This window comes from Pristiophorus japonicus, chromosome 13 (assembly GCF_044704955.1).
Source record: "Pristiophorus japonicus isolate sPriJap1 chromosome 13, sPriJap1.hap1, whole genome shotgun sequence".
In the NCBI taxonomy this organism is placed as follows: Eukaryota; Metazoa; Chordata; class Chondrichthyes; family Pristiophoridae; genus Pristiophorus; species Pristiophorus japonicus.
The window spans coordinates 117,700,464-117,715,098 of NC_091989.1; the positions used below are offsets into that span (position 1 = coordinate 117,700,464).

At 43.5% G+C, this 14,635-nt stretch overlaps 1 protein-coding gene across 8 annotated transcripts in view; it reads left to right on the forward strand.

The window, feature by feature from the left end:
- The window catches only part of plekhg4 (pleckstrin homology domain containing, family G (with RhoGef domain) member 4), a 447,922-nt gene that overhangs the window by 396,766 nt on the left and 36,521 nt on the right, over positions 1 to 14,635 (forward strand). For all 8 annotated transcript variants that reach the window (XM_070897923.1, XM_070897924.1, XM_070897919.1 and 5 more), the window contains one exon: positions 7,018 to 7,267. In XM_070897923.1, the coding sequence (XP_070754024.1) occupies positions 7,018 to 7,267 (250 nt within the window). The remainder of the gene's footprint in view (positions 1 to 7,017; positions 7,268 to 14,635) is intronic.

The following is a 14,635-nucleotide window of genomic DNA, read 5'->3' on the forward strand; positions in this document are numbered from 1 at the left end:
TGCCACCAAAGCGGATTACCTCACATTTATCTACATTATACTGCATCTGCCATGCATTTTCCCACTCACCTAACCTGTCCAAGTCACCCTGCAGATTCTTAGCACCTCCTCACAGCTCACACTGCCACCCAGTTTAGTGTCATCTGCAAACTTGGAGATATTACACTCAATTCCTTCATCTAAATCATTGATGTATATTGTAAATAGCTGGGGTCCCAACACTGAACCTTGCGGTATCCCACTAGTCACTGCCTGCCATTCTGAAAAGGATCCGTTTATTCCTATTATTTGCTTCCTGTCTGCCAACCAGTTCTCTATCCACGTCAATACATTACCCCCAATACCATGTGCTTTAATTTTTCACAATAATCTCTTGAGTGGGACCTTGTCAAAAGCCTTTTGAAAATCCAAATACATGACATCCACTGGTTCTCCCATGTCCACTCTACTAGTTACATCCTCAAAAAATTCTAGAAAATTTGTCGAGCATGATTTCCCTTTCTTCACATGTCAGTCCTGCCAAGTCCATGCTGACTTGGACCAATCCTGTCACTGCTTTCCAAATGCGTTGCTATTACATCTTTAATAATTGATTCCAACATTTTCCCCACTACCGATGTCGGGCTAATCGGTCTATAATTCCCTGTTTTCTCTCTCCCTCTTTTAAAAAGTGGGTCTACATTAGCTACCCTCCACTCCATAGGAACTCATCCAGAGTCTATAGAATGTTGGAAAATGACCACCAATGCATCCACTATTTCTAAGCCCACTTCCTTAAGTACTCTGGGATGCAGACTATTAGGCCCAGGAGAGTTATCGGCCTTCAATCCCATCAATTTCCCGATCACAATTTCCTGACGGTCCCCTAGTATTCCCGGAAGGTTATTTGTGTCTTCCTTAGTGAAGACAGAACCAAAGTATTTGTTCAATTGATCTGCCATTTCTTTGTTCCCCATTATAAATTCATCTGATTCTGACTGCAAGGGACCTACATTTGTCTTCATTAATCTTTTTCTCTTCACATATAGAAGCTTATGCAGTCAGCTTTTATGTTCCCTGCAAGCTTACTCTCTTACTCTATTTTTCCCCAACTAATTAAACCCTTAGTCCTCCTCTGCTGAATTCTAAATTTCTCCCAGTCCTCAGGTTTGCTGCTTTTTCTGGCTAATTTATATGCCTCTTCCTTGGCTTTAACACTATCCCTAATTTCCATTGTTAGCCACGGTTGAGCCACCTTCCTCGTTTTATTTTTACGCCAAACAGTGATGTACAATTGTTGAAGTTCATCCATGTGATCTTTAAATGTCTGCCATTACATATCCACCGTCAACCTTTTAAGTATCATTCGCCAGTGTATCTTAGCCAATCCACGTCTCGTACCATCGAAGTTACCTTTAAGTTCAGGGCCCGAGTCTATGAATTAACTAGAGTCACGGCTGCGGCCGCAGAAATACCAGTCTGCTGCCCTGACTAGCGAATCCCCTACCACTATAGCTCTTCCATTCTTTTTCCTCTCCACCCACACCCCCCACGTGGTGCCGTGGACTTCGCTCTGGCTGCACTCCCCAGAGCCACCATTGCCCCCACCGGCACTCAGAACAGAGTACAGGTTGGAGAGTGAGATGGACTCGGGACTGCTGCACTACCTGCCTAGTCCTCCTCTTTTGTCCAGGGGTCACCCAAACCCTATCTTCCTGCACACTCTTATAGGACAGACCAGGCGCTGTGGGCACTCTGTGCCTCTGAGTCATTGAGGGTTGGCAGTGAGGCGCTAGCTGAATAGGGCTTTCTTATCAGGGTCTATGAGTGCCCCAGCGTTGACTTTCCAGTGGCATTGTTTCTGTTGCTGTTTTGGGGCTATATTGATAATGACGGAGTGAATTCGGCAGTGGTCCGTCCAGCAGTCGTCGGCTCCGGTCATGGCGCGGGTGATGCGCACGTCCTTGCGGTCCCTCGCTCGGACAATGACGTAGTCGAGCAGATGCCAGTGCTTGGAGCGAGGATGTTAAGAACATAAGAAATAGGAGCAGGAGTCGGCCATTTGGCCCCTTGAGCCTGCTCTGCCATTTAGTGTCATGGCTGACCTGATCATGGACTCAGCTCCAGTTCCCTGCCCGCTCCCCATAACCATTTATTCCCTTATTGCTCAAACATCTGTCTATCTCCGACTTAAATATATTCAATGACTCAGCATCCACAACTCTCTGGGACAGAGAATTCCATAGATTTACAACCCTCTGAGAGAAGACATTCCTCCTCATCTCAATTTTAAATGAGACTATGTCCCCTAGTTTTAGTTTCCCCTATGAGTGGAAATATCCTCTCTGCATCACCTTGTCGAGCCCCCTCATTATCTTATATGTTTCGATAAGATCACCTCTCATTCTTCTGAACTCCAATGAGTATAGGCCCAACCTATTCATCCTATCTCCATAAGTCAACTCCCTCATCTCCGGAATCAACCTAGTGAACCTTCTCTGAACAGCCTTCAATGCAAGTATATCCTTCCTTAAATACGGAGACCAAAACTGTATGCAGTGCTCTAGGTGTGGCCTCACCAATACCTTGCACAGTTGTAGCAGGACATCTCTGCTTTTATATTCTATCCCCCTTGCAACAAAGGCCAACATTCCATTTGCCTTCCTGATTACTTGCTGTACCTGCATACTAACTTTTTGTGTTTCATGCACAAGGACCCCCACGTACCTCTGTACTGCAGCACTTTGCAATTTTTCTCCATTTAAGTTATAAGTTGCTTTTCTATTTTTTCTGCCAAAATGGATAACCTCACATTTTCCCACATTATACTCTATCTGCCAAATTTTTGCCCACTCACTTAGCCTGTCTATATCTCTTTGCAGATTATTTGTGTCCTCACAATTTGCTTTCCCACCCATCTTTGTATCATCAGCAATCTTGGTTACATTACACTCGGTCCCTTCATCTAAATCACTAATATAGATTGTAAATAGTTGAGGCCCCAGCACCGATCCCTGCGGCACCCCACTAGTTACTGTTTGCCAAGCGGAAAATGACCCATTTATCCAGACTCTCTGTTTTCTGTTAGTTAGCCAATCCTCTTTCCATTCTAATATATTACCCCGAACCCCGTGAACTTTTATCTTGTGATGTAACCTTTTATGTGACACCTTATGGAATGCTTTCTGGAAATCCAAATACACCACATCCACTGGTTCCCCCTTATCCACCCTGCTCGTTCCATCCTCAAAGAACTCCAGCAAATTTGTCAAACATGATTTCCCTTTCATAAAAACATCCCAATAATGGATAATCAAGGGGCTATAGGGAGGGAGGAACTTAATTCAATCACGTTCACTAAAGAAGTAATACTCTGTAAAGCAATGGGACTAAAGACGGACAAGTCCCCTGGACCCGATGGCTTACATCCTAGGGTCTTATAAGAAGTGGCTGCAGAGAAAATGGATGCATTGGTTGTAATCTACCAAAATTCCCTGGATTCTGGGGAGGTCCCAGCAGATAGGAAAACCGCAAATGTAATGCCCGTATTTAAAAAAGGAGTCAGACAGAAAGCCATGATGCCTTGTATTTGTCTCTCTGAAGGATCAAGGTGTTGATAATGACAAGGCCATGTTCTAGGCATTTTGTCAGGAGTAGAGTACCACTGGAGTTGGTTTTCCCTACCCACTCTCTGCCGATCACACCTCCCTGGAGGTCTGTGTCCTTACCAACTCTGGCATTGAAATCGCCAAGGAGGATCAGCTTGTTGTCTATTGGGACTCGGGACAGGGATTGTTTGAGGCTGGAGTAGAATTCCTCTTTGTCTCATCTGTAGCGTCCAGTGTTGGGGCATACACGCTGATGACTGTAGTGCACTGGTTCTGGGCTAGGGTGAGCCGAAGAGTCATGGGACGTTCGCTTATCCCGTAGGGGGAGTCTCTGAGACGGCCCTCCAGCTCATTCTTGATGACAAAGCTGACTCCATGGAGGCGGCGTTCTTCTGGTTTGCCTTTCCAGAAGAAGGTGTAACCACTACCTTGTTCTTTGAGCTAGCCTTCCCCTGCCCGCCAGGTCTCGCTTATTACGGAATTGGCTGAATTACGGATGTTGTATTTGCTTTGTCAGATTTACATGAGCCCCCACCATTGTCAACTATGAAGATGATTTTTCTGCCTTATAGGACCACGCTTCAGTCGAAGTGACACAGCCACCCCTCAAAAAGACCACCATTTTTTGTTAATTCTGTATGTTACAAATTCATTTTTTGAGGGAGAATTTCCAATCAGCAGCAGCTTTCTCTTTTCCTCAGTCGCACTAGCTTAAACTATGTAAACTAGCTAAATGTAATTCGCTACTTAACTTTTTTTTTCTCCTCATCGAGTCACTTTTTTGCTAATGAAAGCTAGTGTCCGGCACAGGCACAATGGGCTGCCACCTGTGCTATAAGATTCTATGATTCTGCTTGCATTCAACTTATTAAAAAAAGGCCAGTTTCATAAAATGTCTTTGGGGATTTAATGAGAGGAAATGTCAGGAATTTTATCAAGCGTCCGGTCGGCTCTTTCTCGCTGGGAATGTCGCTTGCCCCTCCAGATGTGGATGTGATTGTGCGGTTTTGCATCATCTGACTTTTGATGCTGAAACAGGGTCAGTTCCAAATTTTTCAGTCAATTCATTTGCCTTTCCGGTGAGATGAGATTCGATAACCCAGGAAGATTTGTTGCCCTGGTCTGCTTAAACAAAGTTGAATTTGAATTAAGTGGCAGATTTCACTGGTCGTGAGCCATTTGTAATAGGAATTCAAACTAACCAATAATTTCAATTAATATATACAGATTAAACAGCAAATTTTCATTGGGAAGTGTTCTTTGCACAATTTCAATTAAGTAACTTTGAGTTGAGTAGAGTTTACATTGTGATTAGCAATTTCCACTCTGTACAAACTAACATCTGTGGACCAGAAAGTCTGGCCCAGAAATCCCGGTTTCTCCTTCCCGCAGTCATTCGAATGGATTTTAGAAAAAAGATGCCCACCTACCTGAAGTTGCTGCAGCCACGCGAGATCCCAATCCTGAGGCCTCTCCTGACTGCGCATCGCAGTGCATGCACGTCAGGACTTGCGCAGACCTGGAGCTGGAGTCACATGGCTCTGGGCAGCTAATCAGGTGTAGTATATTCTCATTCACAATAATGGGAACTCCATAAGTTGGAGTTCCCATTATTATGAATGAGAACCCCACCCCCACCCCAAACACTAATAACCAATAATAAAAGATAGAAAAAAATGCACAACATATTTTTATTAATTTAAATTAACGTTATTTACGTATTTAAAAAAAATATATTTTTCCGATTTTTAAAAAGGTCTATTTAATTATGGTTTAAAATAAACTTACCGTAGTGGGGAGGTTTTTAACAATAACGTGTTTTAAAAATTTTATTTTACAATGTTTTTGTGTGTTTTAAAACTCTTACTCCTATAAAAGTAGGCCATGCGCCCACTTTTATCAGGTGCAAGAGTTTTGTGGACATTTGCTGAGCAAGATATGTGTAAATCCCACAGTCTTGCTCTTGCAAATGTCCTCACTCCCGATATGCATGAGATCTGTCAAGCCAGAAACTTGACAGATCAGAAAAGCCAGTTTTCAGCACATACACGTTGTGTGCTGAAAACCGGCTTTTCCGATGCCTTCCCGGGTCCGTAGAAACTCCGTACGGACTTGGGGAGGCTGAGATTTCCAGGCCTATGGCCCCAAGTTTCCACACGCTACAAAACGGGCGCCCCTCCGAGCTGGGCGCCCGTTTTTCGCGCCGAAAACGGCGCTGGAAAAAAAATGCGCGATTCTGGAGCGCCCTGCAGCTCCATGTCTGCTTGGCGCGGCGCCCAGGGGGCAGAGCCTACCACTCGCGCCGATTTTGTAAGTAGGAGGGGGTGGGTACCATTTAAATTAGTTTTTTTCCTGCCGGCAACCCTGCGCCTGCGCGTTGGAGCATTCGCGCACGCGCAGTGTGAAGGAAACATTGGCACTCGGCCATTTTTGTAGTTCTTTGTAGCTATTTAATTTTTGAAAATTTTTTAATAAAAGCATATTGCCATCAGCACATCAGCACTGAGGCTTCTTGCAGCCTTCTCACTGTCTCCTTCCCCCCCCCCGCGAGAACGAACGGCTGCCTCCTCCTCTCCTCTCTCCCCCCCCCCCCCCCCCACCAGAACGAACAGCTGCCTCCTCCCCCCACCGCGGGAACGGCTGCCTCAACTTGTGAGGCTTCCTGCAGCATTCTCCCTGGCTGAAGCATTTTCACACAGGTAGGAAAATGGTTTATTTAATCTTTTCTTTGCTTATAAATTTTTATTCAGGTTGGATTTATTTGTATAATATTTGTATAAGTATAAATAAGGATTTATTGTAGAATTTAATGACTTCCCCCCCCCCTCCCCCCCCACCTCGTTCTGGACGCCTAATTTGTAACCTGCGCCTGATTTTTTAATGTGTAGACAAGGTTTTTTCAGTTCTACAAAAATCTTCACTTGCTCCATTCTAAGTTAGTTTGGAGTACGTTTTCACTGTGGAAACTTTGAAATCAGGCGTCAGTGGCCGGACACGCCCCCTTTTGAAGAAAAAATTCTGTTCCAAAGTGAAACTGTTCTAACTGACTAGAACTGCAGAAAAAAAAATGTGGAGAATTGCGATTTCTAAGATAGTCCGTTCTCCACCAGTTGCTCCTAAAAATCAGGTGCAAATCATGTGGAAACTTGGGGCCTATATGTTGGCAAAACCCTATTTAGGATTATGTAAGGTGCCAACCAAACTTAATGGTCTCTGAATCCAAATCAGAAAATCAGAATTTTGCTAAAAGCAAAAGAAGCAGGCAGAGCTGTCCCTGTCCTCTCACTATCCCGAACAAAAGTGTGGATATTTGGTTAGTAGTCTATTTTCTGTATATTACAATTTGTAAGAAGTATGATTTCCCAAGAGTTAATTAATATATTTGCTGCTATATGTGCTAATTCCCAAAATATGTTTTTTTTTGTTACAGTAAACTGAGGCACATTATTGATGAGATGGTCACAACAGAACGTGAGTATGTGAAATCTCTCTGGTACATCATTGATAATTACTACCCAGAGATGGAACGTTTTGACCTTCCTCAGAATCTGCGAGGAAAACGCAGCGTTATTTTTGGAAACCTAGAGAAGCTTTATAACTTCCACAGCCAGTATTTCCTGAAAGAACTGGAAAGTTGTGTTAATCACCCACTACGTGCCAGCCACTGCTTCCTCAGACATGTAAGCAAATATTCAAATTATAATATATAATTATAAGTAAACTGATTTACCTTGGTCTATACAAAACGGTGATGTATGGTGTTGTTTGAGGTCTGAGATACACTGGGCAAGATAAGGAACCAAATTGGTGCATGTGCCTACCATTTGACAAATATGTACAACAGTGTTGATATTGCAGCTGTTATAAGTTCCATTTGTTCATTGCCCTAGAGTTTATGGTACAGAGGCGAATTTCTGATTTCTAAATGAGACTTGGGACAATGATCTGAAGAGCCTTTCTGTATTGGAAACTTTCTGTTGCAAAAACTAGCAGATCAAACCTAAATCCAAGTTTATATTGGGAACAGGGTTAAATGATCGTATTAACTATGTCCTGTGACTCTTGCCTATTAAGAATTTACATAAGAACATAAGAAATAGGAGCGGGAGTAGGCCATACGGCTCCTCGAGCCTGCTCCGCCATTTAATAAGATCATGGCTGATCAGATCATGGACTCAGCTCCACTTTCCTGCCTGCTACCCATAACCCCTTATCCCCTTATCATTTAAGAAACTCTCTATTTCTGTCTTAAATTTATTCAATGTCCCAGCTTCCACAGCTCTCTGAGGCAGCGAATTCCACAGATTCACAACCCTCAGAGAAGAAATTTCTCCTCATCTCAGTTTTAAATGGACGGCCCCTTATTTTAAGATTGTGCCCTCTAGTTCTAGTCTCCCCCATCAGTGGAAACATCCTCTCTGCATCTACCTTCTCAAGCCCCCTCATAATCTTATACGTTTAGATAAGATCACCTCTCATTCTTCTGAATTCCAATGAGTAGAGGCCCAACCTACTCAACCTTTCCTCATAAGTCAATCCCCTCGTCTTCGGAATCAACCTAGTGAACCTTCTCTGAACTGTCTCCATAGCAAGTATATCCTTTCGTAAATATGGAAACCAAAACTGTACGCAGTATTCCAGGTGTGGCCTCACCAATACCCTGTATAGCTGTAGCAAGAAGACTTCCCTGCTTTTATGCTCCATCCCCTTTGCAATAAAGGCCAAGATTCCATTGGCTTTCCTGATCACTTGCTGCACCTGCATACTATCCTTTTGTGTTTCATGCACAGGTACCCCCAGGTCCCATTGTACTGCAGCACTTTGCAATCTTTCTCCATTTAAATAATAACTTGCTCTTTGATTTTTTTTCTGCCAAAGTGTATGACCTCACACTTTCCAACATTATGCTCCATCTGCCAAATTTTTGCCCACTCACTGAGCCTGTCTATGTCCTTTTGCAGATTTTTTGTGTCCTCCTCACACATTGCTTTTCCTCCCATTTTTGTATCGTCAGCAAACTTGGCTACGTTACACTCAATCCCTTCTTCCAAGTCGATAATATAGATTGTAAATAGTTGGGGTCCCAGCACTGATCCCTGCGGCACCCCAATAGTTACTGATTGCCAACCAGAGAATGGACCATTTATCCCGACTCTCTGTTTTCTGTTAGTTAGCCAATCCTACATCCATGCTAATATATTACCCCTAACCCCATGAACTTTTATCTTGTGCAGTAACCTTTTATGTGGCACCTTGTCAAATGCCTTTTGGAAGTCCAAATACACCACATCCACTGGTTCTCCTTTATCCACCCTGTTTGTTACACCCTCAAAGAATTCCAGCAAATTTGTCAAACATGACTTCCCCTTCATAAATCCATGCTGATTCTGCCTGCCAAATTTTGCTTTCCCGTCATCAAGCCTGTCTCACACTTGTCTGTTATGCTTAATTTTATTAACGCCATTCCTTATACTTAGTTCTGATTGACTCAGTCTTCCCACGTGAACATCCCACCTCCCAAGTTGCATCTGGCAGCTGTGGGTAGCACTAAATAGCCCCACTTGCCTAATGCACATGCAGATCCGGCCTCTCATGCAACTCAAACTGCCATGCATATAAACTCAAAAATACTGCAGATATGCTCACATACACAGAAGGTCCCCTTCCCCATTATAGTTTAGGTTTCTATACTTTGGATAATCTTCTTAGGTTCAGCATCTCAGACTGCTTCCTTCGGCAAGCTCCCTCTCCCTAGAGCCTAGAGTATGCATTTAGCTGCCAAATATCTAAATAATTTGTAACAAGCTCATTGAACAGAAAACCCTCATTACTATCATTCGGCTTACTGATTTTATCACATGCAGACACATGATCTTCCTCAACTTCAGGAGGCAGTGGAATGAACAGTTCCTTAAATTATTAAAACATAAGCACTGACACTATAAATGTTACAGTAGTTGCTGGCTTAACTATACCGCCTTGAAAGATAGAAAAATAAATGTCACATCTGCTACGTTAAACCGTGTTGTAAACTAGACACTAGGGCCCCAAGTTTCCACATGATTTGCTCCTGATTTTTAGGAGCAACTGGTGGAGAACGGAGTATCTTAGAAATCGGAATTCTCCACATTTAAGTTTTCTGCAGTTCTCGTCAGGTAGAACAGTTTCACTTTTGAACAGAATTTTTTTTTCAAAAGGGGGCGTGTCCGGCCACTGACGCCTGATTTGAAAGTTTCCACAGTGAAAACGTACTCCAAACTAACTTAGAATGGAGCAAGTGAAGATTTTTGTAGGCTTGAAAAAACCTTGTCTACACATAAAAAAATCAGGCGCAGGTTACAAATTAGGTGTCGGGAACGAGGGGGGGGGGAGGGAAGTCATTAAATTCTACAATCAATCCTTAGTTATACTTATACAAATATTATACAAATAAACCCAACCTGAATAAAAATTTATAAGCAAAGAAAAGATTAAATAAACCATGTTCCTACCTGTGTGAAAGTGCTTCAGGCAGGCCTTTCAGGCAGCGGTGTGGCATCGGTCCCGACGGCAGCGGCAAGAAGCAGCAAGCAGCCTCAGTGCTGATCATGGAAGGGCAATGTGGTTTTATTAAAAAATTTTAAAAATTGAACAGCTACAAAGAATTTGAATAGTCTCAAACAAGTGCATGTGTCCCGTTTATCACAGTCTATCTTTAATTACAGAATGAGCGGTGGAGATTGAAACGGTAACGAGTTGTAAAGGCTGAATTAAAATGCAGTTGCTGCAGTAACACTGGTTAAAGAGCCAACATTAATTCAGCAGGTGATTTATTCAGCAGTGCTGCTAAAAGCACTCCCTCACACACAGAAATATCAAGAAAATTAAAATACAAAACTTTGCAAGGGTTCAATAAACAAATTTTCACTTTTTCTGCAGCACTTTTAAAAATGGCCGAGTGCCAATGTTTACTTCAGATTGCGCGTGCGCGAACGCTCCAACGCGCACGCGCAGGGTTGCCGGCACCAAAAAAACTCATTTAAATTGTACCCGCCCCCTCCTACTTACAAAATCGGCGCGAGTGGTAGGCTCCGCCCCCTGTGCGCCGCGCCAAGCAGACATCGAGCTGCAAGGAGCTCGAGAATACCGCGTTTTTTTTCAGGCGCCGTTTTCGGCGCCAAAAACAGGCGCCCAGCTCTGAGGGGCGCCTTTTTCGCCGCGTGTGGAAACTTGGGGCCTATGTACCTAACCAGTAACCTTTATATGGTGATTTGATGCCTGACTGTCTAGAATCTCTCTGGATTACCCACCTGTTCCTGATGGCTTTGAACAAGCTGCTCAATGAAACTACTTTTCAGTGTTTGACTCGGACAATGGAAATTTAAATATACATCTCTCAAACTCAAAAGAAGCTGCCAGTCAAACACATGTGCCAAGAAGCTTATATTTGAATTGAATGGCTTTAGATTCCTGATGCAGACCAACTGCATTCTGGAGCTATGGTATAACAAAACAAGCTGGGCCATTTTCTATGACTTAATTTGGTTTTTAATGTCATCTGTCATCATCATCATAGGCAGTCCCTCGGAATCGAGGAGGACTTGCTTCTTTGATGGCTGAACAGTCCGATACGAGAGCCACAGACCGTGTTACAAGTGGGACAGACATTCGTCGAGGGAAGGGGTCCGTGGGGCTGGTTTGCCGCACGCTCCTTACGCTGCCTGCGCTTGGCCTCATCATGCTCTTTGCATTGAGACTCGAAGTCCCGGCTGGATTTTCTCCACCTCGGGCTGTCTGTGGCCAGGGTCTCCCAGGTGTCAGTGGTGATGTCGCACTTTACCAGCGAGGCTTTGAGGGTGTCCTTATAACGTTTCCGCTGTCCTCCTTTGGCTCATTTACCATGAAAGGAGCTCCGCATAAAGCATATGCTTAGGGAGTCTCGTATCTGGCATGCGTACTATGTGGCCTGCCCAGCGAAGCTGATGGAGTGTGGTCAGTGCTTCAAGACTGGGGATGTTAGCCTGGTCGAGGACACTGATGTTGGTGCGCCTGTCCTCCCAGGGGATTTGCAGGATCTTGCAGAGACATCGTTGGTGATATATCTCCAGCGACTTGAGGTGCCTTCTATACATCGTTCATGCCTCAGATCCATACAGGAGGGCGGGTATTACTACAGCCCTTTAGACCATGAGTTTGGTGGTAGATTTGAGGGCCTGGTCTTCAAACACTCTTTTCCTCAGACGGCCGAAGGCTGCGCTGGCGCACTGGAGGCGATGCTGAATCTCCGCATCAGTGTCTGCCTTTGTTGATAAGAGGCTCCCAAGATATGGGAGATATGCAGGCCGTGATTCTTACCAACGGATCCATTACAGACTCAATCCACGTCCGGACCGGGGTCAAACATGGCTGCGTTATCGCTCCAACCCTCTTCTCAATCTTCCTCGCCGCCATGCTCCACCTCACAATCAACAAGCTCCCCGCTGGAGTGAAACTAAACTACAGAACCAGTGGGAAGCTGTTTAACCTACGCTGCCTCCAGGCCAGGTCCAAGATCACCCCAACCTCTGTCGTTGAGCTGCAATATGTGGACGATGCCTGCGTCTGTGCACATTCGGAGGCTGAACTCCAGGATATAGTCAATGTATTCACTGAGGCATATGAAAGCATGGGCCTTACGCTTAACATCCATAAGACAAGGTCCTCCACCAGCCTGTCACCACTGCACAGCACTGCCCTCCAATCATCACGATCCACGGCGTGGCCCTGAACAAAGTGTCATCTGTAACATGACAAGAAAGTAACCATAACATGATACACCATAAGGAAAATGTTTAATTTTGTCACAGCACTGCTTCCAGACCTCTGGTTTCCCCGCTCTATACAGTGCTGCCATATTCCAACACCACCACCACTCTTTCTCCCCCCCGCCCTCTATTGCTAGCACCCTCGGAAAACTAGTCCCCACCCTATCTAACTCCAGATATTTCTGTTTCCAATACTTTAGACCCTAGACCTTCGCTACGACTATCTGGCTTCTTCCCCCCCCACCACCCCAAGTACTTACAGACCCCAGGAATGCCATCCCCACTATAGATAGACCCCGGTACCTCTTCTTAGTTCCTCAGGACCCCCACCCACAATGACGGATTCCAAACCAGTCTATACTCCTTGCCATCTTCCTGCGAATCCAGGGGATTCAAAATCAGGTGATAGAAATTTAAAGTACATTGGTTAAGAAACATGTGTTGAGACCATATCAACAGATTGAGAGAGGTACAAGAAAGTACAACCAATGAAGGGAAGATTTACTTGAACAACTGGAAAGTAAGAAAAAGATTCATAAACTGATAGATACCACAAAAAAAATCTGATAACTAATACAGAGGGGGAGAAAAGCATGGAACACAAACAGACAAAAAGTAGTAAAGAATGAGAGACAAATGCAGAAAGAGAGGATTTTCGTTCTCTGAGCCAGGGCACAGATCAAAGGTAATATAAAGCATTATTTGAATGCATGGTGTATCCTGTCATATTAAAACAGCTTACCCGCTTGACTCATTGAGTGTGCATTAGATCTGTAATTTCTGTTTTTTCCTGCTTAAATATTTGTACCATTTGCCAGAGTAGTACAGTAATCACTGATACTGCACCTTGAAAGGTTTATTGTCTGCAATGTATTTCATACAAAATGCACCCATTGAGAAAATGAATCTCAGGCATTGGAACACAAATCTAGTATGTATTCTTATTACACTCTAGGGTACTTGGCACACGATGCTGTGTCTGTCTGTGACTGTCTGCAGGGGACGGAAGAAACTCATTATATTTTCCCAGGCCCAATCCCTGCCTGTCCTTTGTTAACTTCTCATTCTGACTTCTGTCCAGCACTGTAGAATCACCATTTACACAAGGAATTATGTGCATGTTCACAAGTTAACACAAATTAATTATCTGGTCCTTTTTCCCTTTGTAGCTCAGGCTCTTTGCATTAGTGTGTCAGTTATAGAGGACTGCGGGGTAGGAAAGCATCTGGTTATGATCAGTAATTTAGCTGTCGAGGTTATCTTTAAGTTTTACATTATAGTGACAAAAATGGAATTTCCGATACACTTAGGCTAAACTGCAGTGCCTACTGAAATTCCTCTAAATCTCTATTGCCGCTATGTCTTTATTGTGAATATTAGTATGCCAAAATTTCAAACTGGTCATGTTGCGTCACATTGAATTGATCAAACTGATCTAGTGCTTCACTGGGGCAAGTTACAATAAAGCAACTGGAGGAGCACCAGTTCAAAAGAATTTGCACAGCTTTGGAATGTCCTCTGACTAATTAATTATTTGAAAGCCTGCGCAGTGATCCAAAACACTGGATTACTATTCTCGCTGTTTGCTTTCAATTTGCTTGTTACATATACAATGTGCTTCAATTTATGTTGGCCTTTAATTGACAATTAAGATGATTTGATTTTAGCATTGAATCAGTTTGGTGTTTTTGAAATCCAACTTTGATATAAATAGTGTATTGTAGTAACTGAATAAATATGCAGTAATCAAAAAATTAAAGGAATTAAATAAATAGTTTTCATTTAACTGCTTGCGTATTTGTTGGGTATTGCTAAACTCGCTTAATTTTGGCACCTAGGTAACATAATCATAAACAGTACATACAAGGATAAATGACTGACTCCATACTTCTAGTGAGGAGCTGTGTTTAAAAAGAGCATGGGTCAGAGAATTGATTAGTGTTAGAGTATTATCTCTGGCCTGTACTGCCTTTGAGCATAGGTCCCCAGTGGGAGTGTCGGATTGTTAAATTTGTCCTATTTTTTTGGAGGAGAAATCACTGCTTTCAACGTGATCTTTGTGCAACCAGCCAGTTCTGCCCAGTAGTTGCCGCTGCAATCAGTATTGGAGACGAGGCCATTAGGAACTGGTCTTGCCTCTACGCTGGAATCCCTGGTCACCTGAGGACCTTGGCTTCCGCTGCTTACAAAGGGATAGAATCTCAGTTATGGGGAGAGGGGAAAGAATTATTTTAAATGTCTGAACAGCTGCCATAACACTCTGGT